Source organism: Schistocerca americana, chromosome 3 (genome assembly GCF_021461395.2).
Source record: "Schistocerca americana isolate TAMUIC-IGC-003095 chromosome 3, iqSchAmer2.1, whole genome shotgun sequence".
Classification (NCBI taxonomy): domain Eukaryota; kingdom Metazoa; phylum Arthropoda; class Insecta; order Orthoptera; family Acrididae; genus Schistocerca; species Schistocerca americana.
The window spans coordinates 207803530-207822956 of NC_060121.1; the positions used below are offsets into that span (position 1 = coordinate 207803530).

A 19427-nucleotide genomic window follows, 5' to 3' on the forward strand; every position below is an offset into this window, starting at 1 on the left:
CTTAGACTTGCATGAGAAGTTGTAAATTGAGTGTCTTCACAAATCAATCAAAATCCTGAAGTGTAAGTACTGAAAATGTTAAATATACTACAACATCTATTTACAAAAATGAAGATGAGCAAGTAAACTTTACTTACAGCCCTATCTCATTTCTTCTAGGTTTTCAATAGCCTATGACAAAGTAGCTTATGATACAATTCAAACCCACTTCTGTGGCAGTAAATTGTTAATACTCTATCAGTCTGGCTTCTGCAAAGGAAGGTCTGTAAACAAATATTACAAATAAAGATTTGACAGATTTACACAAGATAAACTAATACTTGCTTATTTGGTAAACCAAATATCAGTTGAACCTGTATTCTTATGAAATTTTCATTCACCAAAATGACACTAAATTTTGTGTAATTCATTTAAAAAAGTGTTTTGCATAAATTGTTAAAAATGGCAGTAATACACACTTTGGTGTTTTCTCCACAGTGACCCTATGAAGAAACATGTGTTAAGTGAACAAAATTTTCAGATCTGCAGAAAAACTTATTAACTTTTAACTGACCAATAATTATTAAAATTATTAACTTATGTACTGAATGTAAAAACTGTAGGAAAAAAGGAGGCAACTTAGTGAATAGCAGAAGCATTGAGTCCTCAACAGGCACACAAGAGAGAATGAAAACTTTGCTCTCCTTTGAAAGAAATTCTTAACAAGCTAGAGTATAAATACATACATACACATATGCATGCACACTCACACACATGCATGCACACTCACACACATACACGCATGCATGCAAACACGCACGCATGCATGCAAAAATGCTTGCGCACTCGCACGCATGCATGCACACATGTGCACATATGCCGCCCGCTGCCCTCCCTGCCACACACACTTACATTGTATTAGCTGGACACACATCCAGCCAGTGCAGAGAGAGAGAGAGAGAGAGAGAGAGAGAGAGAGAGAGAGAGAGAGAGAGAGAGTGTGTGTGTGTGTGTGTGTGTGTGTGTGTGTGTTTGAACTCTAGTTCATTATAGGATTTCTTCCAAAAGCTAGCAAGGTTTTAATTCTGTTTTGTGTAGATGTTAATAACTCAAGGCTTCTGCTACTTGGTGAGTGCTCTCTTTTACTCCTAAAGTGTTTACTTTATGCATTGTTCATTTTTGTATGATGTATCAAGCAATATCACACTTCGACATATTTTCAAAAATGTCCCGAGCTATTTATGTATGTATGTGGCTAAATAGCATATGCTTATGACAAGATATACTTTTCTTAATAAAAATAAAAGGAGACTGGTTCCTTTCACAAGAAACATGGTGAAGTACAAAATTCTGGAATTCAGTAATTCATGTTTTACGAACCCTGCTAACAACAAAACTGAGAGCTGAGCGAGCTCTTGAATCCAAGACTTTACCTTCCTCAGGCAGTCTCAGCTTTCCAAGCATTCTTGACAGAGAAGGTATCAGTCTGCCAGTGCCTGTCAGCTGTCATTTGCTTCAGAGAAGAGGGTAAGAAGTGGAACCCTTTTCTCTCCGTCATTCTGTAGAAAATGATTGATTCATGGGGTGATCCACATATGTGGAACCACCTTTCTAAAACAAAAAACAGTTGGATAAACAGAAATTTAAAATCAAGTTGTATGAGATGGAAGGGGAGGCCTGGGAAGGAACCTTTGAGGCTATTTTACCATTATTGTGGCCATTTTAGAAGCCACCATCTTGAATACTACTAGTAATTTTCAAAAGGAAAGAGAGGGAGGGGGTTCATGTGAAATACCAAACAGATAGATAATTACACTAGAAAAACAACAGTTCTTTCATTTGAGCATAGTTAAACTGATTCTAAACTTTTGTTGCACTTTGTACAGAAAAGGCAAATGCTGGTGATAGCATATAAAGGCCAAAAGATGTGCTTGATGAGTTGTCCAGCATGTTGTTATGTTATTGTTAACTCTTCCACATGTTTGTCACGGACTTCAACCAGCATATGCACCAGAATATGAGCACAAGTATCAACCATCCATTCTCCGAAGTGTGCAAGGTTTCTGGTCTTGACTGTACACAATATTGTTTTCACGTCTTCACAGATAACAGTGTAAAGGACATAAATCTGGGGAATGTGGTGACCACTGCATCAGACCTTTACAGCTTATCCATCTCTGGGGAAACTAGATGTCCAGGGATGTCTGGACAGCTAGCCCATGCTGAGGTGGAGCATGATCATACTGAAAGAATGTTGGAAATGTCCTACCTTCAGCCAGCAGTTACGGCAGCACACATTCATCTAACAACAGATAACAGGTTGTTTTTGGCATACCCTGAATGAAGAAGACACACCAATAAGAAAACCATACCAAACTATGACTTTTACTGCAACAGTTACTATCAGAGGATCTGTCCAGTGAGGGTATCTAACTACCTCTGATTCTCCATTCATATATAATTAGCTTGATACATAAACAGTATGTCACATGGGTGATGACAATTTTTATCCAGTTTGTGTCTTACCTGTTCTGCTTACTGAAACCAAAAATCTGGATTATCTTTGGTGAGATGTTGTAGCAGTTGCATTTTGTAAGGGTGCCACTTACGTGTGGCCAAATTTATCATTATTGATGTGTGGTGGACCCCAGTCTCCTGTGAGAAGCAGTGACTACTGCACTCTGTCTCTTATTGAACAGTGCCAGAAAACTGGTTGATTTGCTTCATCCACAGTTGTTTTCAATTAGTCAGTTCTTGGTTAGTCTGTAGGAGAGCTAGTTTCATAGAATTTCACAAGAAGTTTTCCCAGTGGGTAAAGAGTGATCTGTATGAGTGGTGCTAGTTGAAATCTTTGCAATAACACGGGTTCTCCTCTCCTGATGTCAAGATGACCTCAATGTGTTCAACTTGTGTTAATGCTATCAGCTTTCATGTCACCTGTCAGGAAAAAATAATCAGTCATAATGCTAGGATGAGTAAAATTATATTCAAATGAAAGACACCATTGCTTTTCTTATGTAATTCTTTAACTGTTTCTCCTATCACATGATCCCCTTTTCATTTGAAAATTACCAGTTGCCTCCAGGATGGCAGCTTCCAAAATGGTTGCCAAATTGGTAACATAATAATAATAATGTCATGTGATGAGGGCCTTCCGTCGGGTAGACCGCTCGCCTGGTGCAAGTCTTTGGATTTGATGCCACTTCGGCGACTTGCGTGTCGATGGGGATGAAAATGATTATGATTAGGACAACACAACACCCAGCCCCTGAGCAGAGAAAATCTCCAACCCAGCCGGGAATCAAACCCATGCCCTTAGGATTGACAGTCCGTCACACTGACCACTCAGCTACCAGGCGCAGGGGGAGGGGGGGACCAAATTGGTAACATAGGCTCACAGGTTTTTGCTCTTTCCCATTTCATACTATGTGACTTTAAATTTCTGTGGATCCATGTTTTTTGTGATTCTGATTCAGTACACTATAGAAAGAAGGATCAAATGTGAACATTCATACATTTTTCCATATTAGAAATAAAGAGTTTTGCATTTTTCAACATATTTTATGTTCTCTTTTGGTACATTTTCCAGTGGGTATGATATTTCAGATGTAACAGCATCATAATTTCTGCTCTTAAAACACTTCCTGAAGTAGCCTGAATATTGGGGAAAGCACATTGCAGGCGATCTGGACTAATGAAAGGGTATTCAAGAGTAGCCCAATTCTGTTTCCTCTCCATTAAAATGCGTAACCTTGCATAGTTGTGCAGGAGTACCTTCAGTCAGATTTTGGAGTTTGTCTAGGGCAATTAGGGTGCCTGATCACTGTATGATAATGTGTAATATTAACTGGCCTTTATTTTTTTTTAGAAAGTTAAGATACTAAATATCTTTATAGTATTAAAAAGTCGTGCAGGAGTGGGACAAGAATTGTCAACCAAACATCAAGATTAGCAGAAATATCAAATTCAATTGCTTGGCCTTTGCTGATGATCTAGCACTGCTTGCAAATAGCATGGATGAGGCTAAACACCAAATTGAAGAACTAGAAAAAATAGCAGCAAAATGTTGGACTACGGATCTTGTTTGAAAAGACAGAAATGATGCCATCATTCAAGGCTGAAACACCAACCATTACACTGAATGATAACAAACAAATTAAAATTGTAAATAAATTCAAATATCTTGGGGAGGTTATAAGTTGGAATTAAAATGAGAAAATGTCAGTAGATAACAGAACAACTAAACTGAAACAAGCGCAAGACATCGCCTGCCCAACATACAAGAAGAAATGTCTTTCGATAAATGCAAAACTCAGACACTACCACTCTGCTGAACCTGAAGCTAGTCAAACACTGTTCAATATGAACTCCAAATCAACCAAAGGCAAACTAGAGAAAGCAAACAGAAGAATCCTTAGAACAATTATAAAGAAAAAATACCAAATTGAGGGACAGTGGCAACTATTACCTAACGAAGCTGTATACCAAGAAACTAAGTCAATAATTGACACAATGTGGAAAAGGAGGGTTGCTTTTTTCTGTCACATTTCCAGACTATCAGAAACCAGGCTACTGAAACAACTGTTCACCTACTTTTGGAAAAGTTCATGATGATTTAGATGAGTTAGGCTTGACAATGCAACAAATTGAAGGCAGAGAATAGAAGAATAACCTGAAACACAGTGACCCCAGATTTAAACTAAAGACATTAACAAACAAAAAATAAAACATTTCTGATGAAGAGAGGGTAGCCAGTTCAGAAAGGATGAAGAACTTTTGGTTAGAAGAAGAGGAAAGCCAAATCTACAACTAGTACTAAGACTTAAAAGTATATGGATTGAATAAAGTGCTCCAATGTGGACATAAATTATGTAAATAAATAAATAAAAAGCTTTAGCCAGGAATTCACATTATCTTTTATGCCAATATTTGACATAAGACTTCAATAGTGTTTATTTTTTGTATTGTCTGAACAGTCTCTGCCAGCAGTTTTTGATGTTGCTGAGTGACAGTCATACAATATTTTATAAAGGAACACACTGCACTTTGACTGTTTTATTGCTTATTTAATTACAACACTAGTTTTGGCCCTTTATGGCATTTTCAAGTATTTGGTATGTAAGCCCGTGTAAAATTTCAGAAGATGTAAAATGTCTTTACAATGATTGTAAACTGGTGTATAATTATGAAATATGTTCTTACACTTTATGTCTTTAACATATATTGCAGGACACTTAACATGTTGTCAAGATCCAAGTTGGTCATAAATTAAGAAAATATTGGCTCCCCATGAAATTACAGATGTAAAATCACCATGTTTTTACAGATCGGTAAATAATTGTGGGAGCACATCATATTCAGTAAAAACAGGATTACATTGGTAAATAAATATGAGTACGTGTTCCTAAACTGTAATGGTAGTGAAATCAAAGAATATGAGTAATCCACCTTGAATCCGGACCCCTTCCACACCCCTATCCCCTTCCAAATCACCCCCTCCTCCACGTCTTTTGGTCTCTCTGACATTCTCTCATCTCCTGCTCTCTGCCCTACCAGCATTACTATATCAACCTAATCTAATGGATCTAAAAACAAAGATGATGTGACTTACCAAACGAAAGTGCTGGCACGTCGATAGACACACAAACAAACACAAATATACACACAAAATTCTAGCTTTCGCTTTTGTTTGTGTGTCTATCGATGTGCCAGTGCTTTTGTTTGGTAAGTCACATCATCTTAGTTTTTAGATATATTTTTCCCACGTGGAATGTTTCCCTCTGTTATATTCATATCATTAATCTAATGGATCATTATCCTTCTCTGCCCAACCACTCCCCCATCCCCCCATTCCTTAATGATTTGTATTTAAGTTTCTTGCCCCCCTCCATCCACCACCATAACTTTCTCCCACCTCTACTTATACTAAATATGATGTGTTCCAATGATTAATTAATGATCTATGATTTTGCATCTGGCATTCTGTGGGACACCAATATTTTTCTTAATTTACAGCCAACTTTGAGTTTGACAACATGTTAGGTGTCTTGCAATATATGTTAAAGATATAAAATGTAAGTACCTATTTTATAATTATACACCACATTACATTCATTGATTAAGACATTTTACATCTTTTGAAATTTTATGTGGTCTTACTGTATGAAATTTTTCCTTTCAGCAAAAACTGAGAAAGGGCATACAAGGCCCAAACCTCAGTTGTACTTAAATAAACAATAAAAGAGTCAAATGGTGGTGTGTTCCTTTAAAAAAAGTATCTGTAAAATTTGATCAACTCACTATTTTCATTCACAAAATGTTTTGTCAATCCACACCACAAAATACTTCATTTGCATTTAAGCTGGAAGCTATTACCTAACTGTAGCTATGCATGCAATGGAACTATAGTGGCAGGTCTTACACTTATGTCATATTTGACTGCTCCCCTCACATGTAACTATGCATCTATGCGATCCATCCTGGTATGTAGCATTAGCTTTCATATTTTCTGGCATTTGAAGCTACTTTTATGTACTGAATGGAAATATTTATGCAGGTATTGGAAAAGAAACTGCTAAGGACCTGGCAAGAAGGGGTGGAAGGATTATTCTGGCATGCCGTGACCTCGAAAAGGCCAAAAAGGCAAGAGGTAATTTTGTATGAATTTTATGATTATTATGATACATTTTATACTGATATGACTTATCAATTTGTATAAATTATGTGATTCATGAAAAGTTTCATCTTTTCAGATGAGATAATTGCAAGTACAAAGAATGAAAATATCATAATCAAGAAACTGGATTTACTATCTTTGTCATCTGTAAGGGAGTTTGCAGCTGATATTAAAGCCAGTGAAGAGAGGCTAGATATCCTGATAAACAATGCAGGAGTTGGTGCCATGCCACAGAGGCACACAGAAGATAACTTGCTTCCAACAATGCAAGTTAATTATTTCTCTACATTCCTTCTCACACTTCTTTTGATTGGTAAGTGTTGTCTACAACATCAAAATAATTCTGTGTTGCCGTACCCATGATTAGATCCTTTGCACACCATGTGAAGGGAACTTCTTAATAGTGAAACCATTTATTTGTTCTTAAAACACTCATTCACATGCGCAATGAAAAAATACTGCTAAAATATCAAAGCTTTCGACAAAATCCTCCTTCTACTGTAGAAAATGCACATACATTCACACAAGCGCAACTCACACACACAGGGCCACTTCTCAGTGCACTGGAGCAGTCAGTAGACAGTAGCTTGTGTGTGTGTTTTCTATTGCATAAGAAGGACTTTGAAAGTTTTAATGTTGTGGTTGATTGGTTGGTTGGTTGGTTCATTGGGGTTGAAGGGACCAACAGCAAGGTCATCAGTCCCTTGTTTCAAAGGTGGTCCATTCAGACAGATTTACATCTCAGAAGAGTCATAATGATAAAAGGTAAAAGGCTAAAAACCTTAAAAGTGCAGTTGTGTTGTCAATGGTGAAAACAAAAGGAGGGAAGTCCACAAGTGGGCACCCGAAGACTATGCTAGAGGCAGGAAATATCCCACCTCTGACGCAGTACAGGCAAGACTACCTACTATTCAAAAGCATCCAACTGCTAAAAATGCAAAAGTGCGTATAGTAAAAGGAAACTAAACAAATCTAAAAAATGATAAAAACAGAGTAAAAGAGAGAGAAAAGAGGATCTTGGCCAGGAAGAGGAGTCAGAAATTCCAAACACAGGTTACAGTGGGAGACACCCCAACCCTCACTGTCCTGCCCTATGCCAGAGGGAGATTAAAAACCTTAGAACTGAAAATAAAAACCACTCTCATGGAGGAAACTGAGAACCGGTTCAACCATCCGGGAATCATCCACCAATATTAAAGGTAAAGTACGGGGAAGTCTTTACTTAGTACGCAGAGCCAAAAGAAGGGGGCATTCCACCAAAATATGGGCTACTGACCGGAAGGCTCCACAACCACAAAGTTACACAAAAGAAAACCATGGGTCAGCCTGGTATGGCCGATGTGGAGACAACACAGGGTGGTCGAGTCCTTTCAGGAGAGGTGGGAGGAAGAACGCCACGGGACAGGTGTCACCTTAGTTACACGAAGTTTATTAGAGAGGGAGGCAGCCTCCCAAGAGTTGGCCCACGATTGTACGAAGTGGGATTTGATATGAAGCCTTAAATCCGCTGCAGGAGGGGTTACAGAGAAGTGGGGGTAAGTGACTGCTCCCCTAGCCAAACGTTCAGCAAGCTAATTACCTGGGATACCAACATGACCAGGGACCCAGAGGAAGTCAAGCAGCATGGTGAAGATCAGTGAGAGGGACATCAATGGCCAAGACCAAGGGATGGCAGGAAAAACAATGATCAATAGCCTGAAGGCCACACATTGACTCCATACATAACAAAACACAATTGACTTGGGCGTGTTTAATAAAGGTAAGGGCCTGGGAAATTGCCATCAATTCCGCAGTAAACACCCCACATACAGTTGGCAGGAGATGATTTTCCATGCCAACAGAGGATGTGAAGGCATATCCCACACAATCAGCAGACTTAGAGCCATCAGTGTAAATAACAACAGCATCCTGAAACTCCCATAAAATTCGGCAGAAGAAACAACAGAACACCATCAGGGGAATGGAACCTTTTGGACCTTGGTGGGAGCCATCCGAATCTGGGGCCAAGGAACTAACGAAGGGAAGGGGGGTGTTGGGGAGGGAACATGGGAGACAGGACAAAGAAGGAAGCTGAAAATCACGGCGAAGAGACACAAAGGCGGAGCCCAACCAGTAAACCCGCCCAAGGGCGGGAATCAGGTGGGCGACGTCCTTGGACTGGGAACAGGATAGAATAGAAAGGATGAGTGGGAGAGGAATGGACAGTGATTGCATAAGAAACCAGAAGTTGGGACCACTGAACAGAAAGGTGGGGGGGGGATCCCAGCTTCAACCAGGAGACTATCAACAGGGCTAGTAGGGAAGGCACCAGTGGCCAAATGGATACCATGATGGTGGACTGAATCCAGGAGATGCAGTGTGGAAGGAGCAACCAAACCATAAACTTGACAACCATAGGCCAAGCAAGACAACACTAAAGCCCAATAAAGATGGAGAAGAGTGGAACGATCTGCACCCTAAGAGGTGTAGGCAAGGAAGCAAAGGACATTGAGTTTAAGGAAACATCCTATCTTCAGAAGTCTGATATGAGGCAGCCAAGTGAGCTTGTTGTTGAAAAGAAGACTGAGGAAACAAACCTGTGGGGCCACAGGTAATCATTGTGCATTGAGGTAGAGCTCCAGATCAGGGTGGACAATAGTATGGTGACAGAATTGGACCACCCGCAATTTTAAAAGAGAGAATTGAAACTTGCATGACAGGGTCCATGCAGAGGCATGCCATATAGCTCCCTGGAGCTGCTGCTCTGCAGAGGTCATCAAAGAGGAACTAACCCAAATGCAGAAATCATCCACATACAGAGCAGGGGTGACCAAAGGACCGACAGAGGCCGTAAGTCCATCTATAGGAATGAGGAAAAAAAGTACATTCAGTACAGAACCCTGTGGGATGCCGTTCTCCTGGGTCCATGGGGAACTAAAAACAGTGCCTACTCGAACCCTGAACAGCCAATGGAACAGGAACTGGTGGATAAAAATTTGAAGTTGGCCCCAAAGACCCCACTCATGAAGTGTAAGTAAGATATAATGGCACCAAGCCATGTCATAGGCCTCATGAAGGTCAAAAAATACTGCAACCAAATGGTGGTGCTGGGAAAAAGCCTGCTGAACTGCGGATTCCAAGCAAAGTAAATGATTGATCAGAGACCATCCCTCTTGGAAGCCACACTGGTAGGGGGACAATAAATCCCAAGATTCGAGGACCCAATTGAGCCAACGGGCTACCATCCATTCAAGTTACTTGCAACCAACGTTTGTCAGACTAATTGGTCGATAGCTTTTGGCAAACTGGGGGTTCCTACCAGGCGTAAGGATGGGAACCACGATGCTATCCCTCCATTGAGAAGGGAAGTCACCCTTTAGCCAAATACAGTTAAGCACCCAGAGAAGATGATGTCATTGTAGAGCACTGAGATGTTGAAGCCATTGGTTATGAATGGAGTCTGGGTCAGGAGCCGTATCATGAGAAGAAGAAAGTGTGGAAAGAAGTTTCCATTCAGTAATAGGTTTGTTTTAAGATTCCGACTCACAAGGGGTAAAACATAAGGTGGAAACTTTGGCCCACTATTTCTGGTGAAGGAAAACAGCAGGATAGGAGGTTGATGCTGTTGCAAAATGGGTTGCAAAATGTTCCGTGACAATCAGTGGGTCCATGCAAAGGCCATCTGGGAGGGCAAGGCCTGGGAGGGTAGACAGCCGATGGCAACCTTGGAGAGAGTGAAGTGTAGCCCACACCCATGACAGAGGGACAGTAGAACCAAGGGAAGAACCAAAGCATTCCCAACCCATCTGTTTCCTCCATTTCATTAAGTAATGGGCTTTGGCATGAAGGCGTTCAAAGGTAATAAGATTGACAGTGGATGGGTGCCTCTTAAGTTGTTGCAAAGCTCGGTGGTGATCACGGGTGGCAATGGCAATGGCTGTACTACATCAAGTGACTTGCCAGTGGTGAAATGGTGCATATGAGCATGGGATAGCAAGGCTAGCAGCACAAACAATCACATCAGACATGTCACGTAGGACGTCATCAATACAACCTGACAATAAGGGAGGAAAAATGACCTGTGCAGTATAGAGAGGCCAATTGGCATGTTGGAAAGACCACTGAGGTTACCTGTCCATTGGGGAGTGGGGAGGTAGTGAGAGAATCACTGGGAAATGGTCACTATCGCAAAGGTCATCGTGTGGTGACCAGCGTAATGAAGGGAGGAGGAGGGAGAAGAAAGAGAAAGGTCAATGGCAGAAAAGGTACCATGACTGGCACTGAAATGGGTAGGGGAGTCATCATTAAGATGGCACAAGTCGCACTCTGCAAGAAATTGGTCTATGAGAAGACCCTGACTGGATGGAAATGCACTAACCCACAAGGGATGATGAGCATTAAAATCCCCGAGAAGGAGGAAGGGAGGAGGAAGTTGCTGAAGAAGGGCAGTTTAGGCAGCCGGTGTAAGACTCCTGTCAGGAGGGAGATAAAGATTACGAACTGCGACCCCAGAGTCCAGGTAGACCCTAACAACAACCACTTCCAACGTAGTAGGAAGAAGAATCCATTTGTTAGCAACCTTCTTATGGACCAATGTACAAACACCACCAGAGGCCCACAGGGGGCCAGCCAGATTTTGGCAGAAAGCACGGAACCCACAGAGGGTTGGTGAGTGATCATCAGTAAAACGAAATTCCTGTAGAACCATACAAGCTGCAGAGTAAAAAGAAATAAGGGATTTCAACTCTGGAAGGTGACAGTAATATCCATTAAAATTCAATTGTATAACCACAGAACGATGATTCAAATGGGGCGTGAACAGGCTAAAGCCAGTCATGCCACTGGTTCACCATCCATACCAACAAGGAGGAGGTGACATCCATGAACAGCAGGTCAGAATCAGGTTGCGACACCAGAGGCTCATTGTCTCCTGGGACTTATGTTTCTTCTTCTTTTGTATTTGAGATCGAGGAGGGCTGCACTACAAAAGGGAGCCAGCTGCAGCAAGATCTGGATCAGAAAGTGAGCCAGTGACCTGGGGCCCACAGACTGTGGTTCTCGTGGTCATCGTGTGGCAGCAGACCTTTGAAGTGGGACACTTCTCCAGCTGGGGAGGGGGAACAGCACCCAGAGGGGAGGGTGTGGTAACCACAAGGGAGGGGGGGAGGAGAGGGGTGTGGGACTGGGGTAAGGAAGGGGGAGGAAGGGGGTGAAGATGTAACTAAAGCATAGCTAGACATCATTGACACAGGATGAAGATGTGCATACTTCTTATGGGCCTCAGTGTAGTTTAGATGATCAAGGGGTGTATTATACTCCTTTATCTTCTTTTTCTTCTTATAAGCCGGGCAATCCAGTGAACATGGAGAATGATTGCCATGACAATTACCACACACAGGAGGGGGGACAGGAACTCACCTCATGGACTGGACATCCAGACTCACCACAGAGAGGGGTCTGTGAATAGTGGAAAGACATGTGTCCAAAATGCAAACACTTAAAAGATCTCACAGGTGGTGGGATTTATGGCTTCACATCACATCGATAAACCATAATCTTAATCTTCTCAGGGAGGGTATCCCCTTCAAAGGCCAGGATAAATGCATTAGTAGCAATGCAATTGTCCTTCGGGCCCTTCTGAACATGCCAAAAAAGTGAACACCCTGCTGTCTTAGATTGTCCCTAAGTTCCTCATCAGTTTGAAGGATGAGATCCCTGTGAAAAATTACACCTTAAACCATATTCAAAGATTGGTGGGGGGTAATGGACACAGGAATTGTGCCAAGATGTTTACAGGCACGAAGGGACACAGACTGGGCAGCTGAAGCAGTTTCGATCAACAATGTACCCAACCGAATTTTGCTCAGAGAGTCCACTTCACCAAACTTGTCTTCAATGTGTTCCACAAAAAATAAAGTCCTGATGCAAACCAGATAGCAGGGGAAAGGTTTCGCCCCCAGCTGACGAGCCTGACCCTCCTCCCAGAGGGTAGCCATGGAAGGGAAGGCTGAAGGGGCAGAAGAAGCAGCACTAAAAAAAAAAATCAGTTCCATTCAAAGAGACAGCCATAGAAGAATGGTCATAGAACAGCCAGAATGCTGGACCCGTATGTGTTTCATTTGTATAGTGTCCACCCTGATACCACCCACTCCAATCATGGGCACCACCCAGCTACAGCAAGGGCCGTTTGGCTCCAGGATGACAAGCAACCACTCCTAGGCTTACATGAGGTGGTCACAGCTCAGGTATCAGAAGTTTGATCCCTGTGTTTTCAGGGGGCTCAACCAAAAGGGTACATACTGATCCCACCACATGGGCTGGCTATGTACCCTAGCATCAGATGATGACATGAAGGAAAAGATGGAAGAAATTAGGAGGGCACATGCTGGAGACACTAGGTAAGGTGCTCTTCCCCAAATGGCTCACACTAGGGAATAGAAATTTAGTAATGGATGTCAAACCCCAGAGGGGGACCAGAGGATGCCAAAAGGATTAGGTAATTGCTCAACAAAACCAAATCGCAAAGCCAACATTACCAGGAGGATAGTGGGGCCAACATAAACAAGGACACCAAGAGAGGTTGAGGAGAAGGTGGAGGGGAAGGAGCAAGACCAGGAAAGGAGGGGACGGGAAACGAAATGCAACCCAGGAAAGAAGGAAGGCTGCAATAGCCTGGGCCCCATGCTTGCCATGCACGTACTCACGAAAGGACTGTGAGCCCCCTGGGGGATTTAATGTTTTGGCAGTCTTTTTCATTGTGGCTGTCTGCAACTCAGTACCTCTGTGTGGTGAGTAACAATCTATGCTTTCCATATTGTTGTTACTCCAGCCCGGACTTTCCATTGTTGATTCATTTGCATCTCTTAGATATGCATTTATAATTATTATTTCTTTCCTTTCTCAGACGTTATGTCTGGTTAAAAATGGAAAGTGACACAGACCTTGATCAAGCATGACTTCCTTTTAACTGTACGGTATATGTTACATTGCATTTAGGAACTTTCGGGTAATTGAACATGTATCAATAATTACAGATTTCTGTAGTTGTAAATGTACGTTTGGATATAGCTGTATTGCATTGATGTACTGGTGGATACTGTGTGGTATGACTCCTGCAGTTGATAGTACAATTGGTATAATGTCAACTTTATCCTGATGCCACATGTCCTTGACTTCCTCAGCCAGTTGGATGTATTTTTTAATTTTTTCTCCTGTTTTCTTCTGTATATTTGTTGTACTCGGTATGGATATTTCGATTAATTGTGTTAATTTCTTCTTTTTATTGGTGAGTATGATGTCAGGTTTGTTATGTGGTGATGTTTTATCTGTTATATTGGTTCTGTTCCTGTATAATTTGTATACATCATTCTCCGGTACATTTTGTGGTGCATACTTGTATGTGGGAACGTGTTGTTTTATTAGTTTATGTTGTATGGCAAGTTGTTGATGTATTATTTTTGCTACATTATCATGTCTTCTGGGGTATTCTGTATTTGCTAGTATTGTACATCCGCTTGTGATGTGATCTACTGTTTCTATTTGTTGTTTGCAAAGTCTGCATTTATCTGTTGTGGTATTGGGATCTTTGATAATATGCTTGCTGTAATATCTGGTGTTTATTGTTTGATCCTGTTTTGCAATCATGAATCCTTCCATCTCACTGTATATATTGCCTTTTCTTAGCCCTGTGTTGGATGCGTCTTGATCAATGTGTGGCTGTGTTAGATGATACGGGTGCCTGCCATGTAGTGTTTTCTTTTTCCAATTTACTTTCTTCATATCTGTTGATGTTATGTGATCTAAATTGTTGCACAAGCAGTTATGAAATTGCAGTGGTGTAGCCGATGTACTTATATGAGTGATTGCTTTGTGTATTTTGCTACTTTCTGCTCATTCTATAAAGAATTTTCTTAAATTGTCTACCTGTCTGTAATGTAGGTTTTTTATGTTGATAAATCCCCTTGCTCCTTCCTTTCTGCTTAATGTGAATCTTTGTTGCTGAATGTGTGTGATGTATTTGATATTTGTGGCATTGTGATCGTGTAAGTGTATTGAGTGCTTGTAGGTCTGTGTTACTCCATTTCACTACTCCAAATGAGTAGGTCAATATTGATATAGCATTAGTATTTATAGCTTTTGCCTTGTTTCTTGCTGTCAATTCTGTTTTCAGTGTTTTTGTCAGTCTTTGTCTATATTTTTCTTTTAGTCCTTCTTTAATATTTGTATTATCTATTCCTATTTTTTGTCTGTATCCCACATATTTATAAGCATCTGTTTTTTCCATCACTCCTATGCAGTTGCTGTGGTTATCCAATATGCAATCTTCTTGTTTAATGTGTTTTCCCTTGACTATGCTATTGTTCTTACATTTGTCTGTTCCAAAAGCCATATTTATATCATTGCTGAATACTTCTGTTATCTTTAGTAATTAGTTGAGTTGTTGATTTGTTGCTGCCAGTAGTTTTAGATCATCCATGTATAGCAAATGTGTGATTTTGTGTTGGTATGTTCCAGTATTATTGTATCCATAATTTGTATTATTTAGCATGTTGGATAGTGGGTTCAGAGCAAGGCAGAACCAGAAAGGACTTAATGATTCTCCTTGGTATATTCCATGCTTAATCTGTATTGGCTGTGATGTGACATTATTTGAATTTGTTTGGATATTAAGAGTGGTTTTCCAATTTTTCATTACTATGTTTAGGAACTGTATCAATTTAGGATCTACTTTGTATACTTCCAATATTTGTAGTAACCATGAGTGGGGTACACTATCAAAAGCTTTTCGGTAATCAATGTATGCGTAGTGTAGCGACCTTTGTTTAGTTTTAGCTTAATATGTCACCTCTGCATCTATTATCAGTTGCTCTTTACATCCTCGTGCTCCTTTGCAGCAGCCTTTTTGTTCTTCATTTGTAATTTTGTTCTGTGTTGTATATGTCATTAATTTCTGTGTAATGACTGAAGTTAATATTTTGTATATTGTTGGTAGGCATGTTATGGGGCAATATTTCGCTGGGTTTGCTGTGTCTGCTTGATCTTTAGGTTTCAGATAAGCTATTCCTTGTGTAAGTGTATCAGGGACTGTGTATGGGTCTGCAATTTAACTGTTAAATAATTTAGTTAGATGTGAATGTGTTGAGGTGATCTTCTTTAGCCAGAAATTTGCTATTTTATCTTTTCCAGGGGCTTTCCAATTGTGAGTAGAATTAATTGCTCAGGTGACTTCATGTTGCAAAATTATCACTTCAGGCATTTGTGGTATCATCTTGTATGTGTCTGTTTCTGCTTGTATCCACCATGCATGCCTGTTATGTTGTACCAGGTTTGACCATATGTTGCTCCAGAAGTGTTCCATGTCTGTTATGTTTGGTGGGTTGTCTATTTTAATTTGTGTGTTATCTATTGTGTGGTAAAATTTCTTTTGGTTTGTGTTGAATGTTTGGTTTTGTTTCCTTCTATTTTCACTTTTTTTTGTATCTTCTAAGTCATTTGGCCAATGCTTGTAATTTCTGCTTCTTTTCATCTAATTGCTCTATCGCTTCTTGTTGTGAGATTTTACCTAACCTTTTTCGTTTTTTGTCTGATATTTCATTTCTTATAAATTGTGTTAGTTGTCTGATGTCTTTTCTCAGTTTTTTTATTCTGATCTGTGGCCTGTGTTGCCATGCTGGTTTAGTGAGTTTCTTCTGTGTGTTGGTTGGTTCTGATCTCTGCCTAGTGTGTATATTTAGTGTAGTGAGTGCTCATATATAAACAAGTAGTTGTAACTCTTCCATAGTTGTTTTTTCATTTATTTTGTTGTGTATGATTGTGTTGATAGTTGTTATTGTTGTTTCAACAAGTGGGGTATTTGGTGGTCTATGCAAGAATGGTCTAATGTCTGTATTTGTGTCTTTATATTCTATATATGTCAGCTGAAATTTTTCTTCTATATCTAACATGTGTGTCACTTCGTGTTCTATTTGTGCTTGTTCTGGTGGCTGTCTTAAGATTTTGTTTTCCTCTGATTGTTTAATTGATGCATGGTGTTCTTTGTTTGTTTGTGCTGGGATGTTTGAGTCCATTACTGTATTTTCTTCTTCTTCTGATTGCACATTATTTTGTTCCAGCATTTGTTGTACTTGTTCTTTGATGTTTTATAATTCTGACTGGGGTATCCTGTTATTTTTGATTATTACATAGATCTGATCAGCTAGTCGTTGTTCTGTTAAAAATTTTAATTCTGGGTATCTGGTAATAAATGTTGTGTATACTTGTGATCTGTATCCAGTTGTGTTGGTTCCTAAGTTTGTTGCTTGGTAATAACAGAACATGAGGTGTCGGTTAACTTCATCTGACCATCTCATCCTCTGTCTTTGTTTTCCTTCTAGAGTGGTTGCAGGAAGCATATCCTGCAAAACACCTCTATTTGGATTTAAATCATTTTCCGTGTGGCTAGCAGTGTCGTTACCATTGTGGACGGGCATAGGGTTCAAGCGTCATCCCCGACCATGACAGCGCTTGTCCGAGGGTTCATTAGTTCTGTCCTGAACCAACTAATCACACTAAAAGGGGGGTTAGCCCTATTAGTGGTTTGTTCCTTTCATCGCCTTGTATGACTGGCAGAACATACCGGAGGCCTATTCTTTTCCCAGGCCTTCACGGGATTTATTATTATTATTATTATTATTATTACCATTACACATTTTTACCCTTATACAGTGTTCAAACTTGAATGTTGCCTTATATTCAAATTTTCCTTGCTTCCTTATTGTTTTCCTCTTCCCAAATTTCTTCATTCTTTGACTATGTTCCTGTTTCCTATGTTCTGTCCATTTTTTCCCTGTTTATTTCTTTCTTTTTACTTCAAATTTTGCATTCATAATTTTGTTTCTGAATTTGTCTCTTTCCTGTATCATTTACCTATTGATCCCTGATTGTGTTAGGTCTTCTTCTATTTCTCAAAGACAGTTGTTGTTTTGATTGAGCTGTTTATTGCGCTAAAATCCTCTTTGTGAGTCTGTTGTTGTTCATTCTATGTATACGTCCATAGATGTTAGTCAGCATTTTCTGATCATGTCTGTGAGTCTCTCTGTGTTTGTATAATTCTTTGGATAGTCAGTTCACCACTATATCATCACTGTGTGTTGCTAAGGAAAATTTTCTGAGGATTTTATATTCTGTTTACTCTGTCTCACCAAGCTGGAAGCAAAATGGTATAGTTATATGTGTGTCTTCAGTCTTTCTAAAATGGCTGTAAGAAGATGAAAATGGACTAAAATTGTTACAAAAGCCAGCAGTGGACTGAATAAGTACATCTTGACTGGGAGAAAAAGTGGAGATGGGAGTAGTTATCACCCAGGGCAGCATTGTGCACTTGACACCATTTTTGAGAAAGTCAAGTTGGAAGCAATATGTATTACGGGCAACTGATGTGGATTTACATCTCAGTAGATCAGTGGGAAAAATAAATTGTTTTAACTCACAAAACAATCACTCTCCTTCACACTGCCATGTTATCAATGTACATGTCACCTACTGACACTATTTTGTCATATTAATATTTCTGATGTCAAGTGAATCATAGTTGCATATAAGTCAATCCAATGACATATGTTTCTGATGTGACATGTGCCTTCATTAGTTTTGTGTTGGAATTATTAGGGCCAAACAGGCAACTTCTGGTTTAGCATATATTAACTGGTGGCTCTGTCACTATGTACATTAACTGTGACCCATAATTTTAATTGACTACAATGAATGCATTTGGTTCTTTTCTTAGTCCTACATATGCATTTACAATGACATTACATTCAAAGCTTATCCCTCCAACCCACTTCATCCTCATCCTTGAGGAAGCTTTATTCACCATACATAACATTTATCATGATGAAACATAACTGTACATGTATAAAAACTCTTATAATAATGAAACACTGTTTCCTTGAATGCAATGCAGAACCAGGCAGGTGTCTAGATGCTGCTATCAGTAACTAGATGATAGATATCCTCCCTACCACTGAATTTGAGAATATTTCAAATAGAAAATAGTTTTCTGGTACAGCTTGGCTCAAATTCCCTCCCCCTCCCCCTTACTATTTCCCGCTCCTGCGTGACCCCACTCACATAATCATCTCTCTCACTCCTCTCTTTTATGTTGCAAACAAAAACTTTTCTTTCTGAACCAACTACCTTCATTGTCTATCACTATTCACACAGTACTTGCATTTCCTCACCACCTCTGAACCCAATGTTGCTAATGTAAGACTATGTCATGGTGCTTGCCTCAGATCTAAGCCAGTTTGAATTTTGGCGGTGGATTAAATTTTTGCTGCCAATATATGACCAGTAAGGGGAGGAAAGATGGTGGCATCAAGTTCATGATAATCAGTCTTTGCATCAGTGTCCAGGATTATATTCCAAATAGCTCCACAATGTCTCATGCAGTGAGGGCATGTGACACTGTTGATGGTTAACCATTTGTCGGATGTGGATGCTGATCTTGACGCACACTGGTGCTATTCAAGAGGGGCAGGTTATGTGCCAGCAGCAGTTTTCCCTCTCCCCCTTCTATCATCATCATCATCATCATCATCACCACCACCACCACCACCACCACCGTCAATATCATCACCATCAATATCATCACCATCAATATCATCACCACCACCATCATCATCATCATCATCATCATCATCATAAGTATCATCACCATCATCATAAATATCATCATCAACATCATCACCACACGTATCCATTACACTCACCTATGCTGCACAAACATGCAACATATCTTCAAAGGAACCATTTC

At 40.0% G+C, this 19427-nt stretch overlaps 1 protein-coding gene across 1 annotated transcript in view; it reads left to right on the plus strand.

Moving 5' to 3' along the window:
* The window catches only part of LOC124605596 (retinol dehydrogenase 14-like), a 90414-nt gene that overhangs the window by 6727 nt on the left and 64260 nt on the right, over nucleotides 1-19427 (plus strand). The window contains exons 2-3 of the mRNA XM_047137384.1: nucleotides 6536-6628; nucleotides 6732-6968. Coding sequence (XP_046993340.1) covers nucleotides 6536-6628; nucleotides 6732-6968 — 330 coding nt within the window. The remainder of the gene's footprint in view (nucleotides 1-6535; nucleotides 6629-6731; nucleotides 6969-19427) is intronic.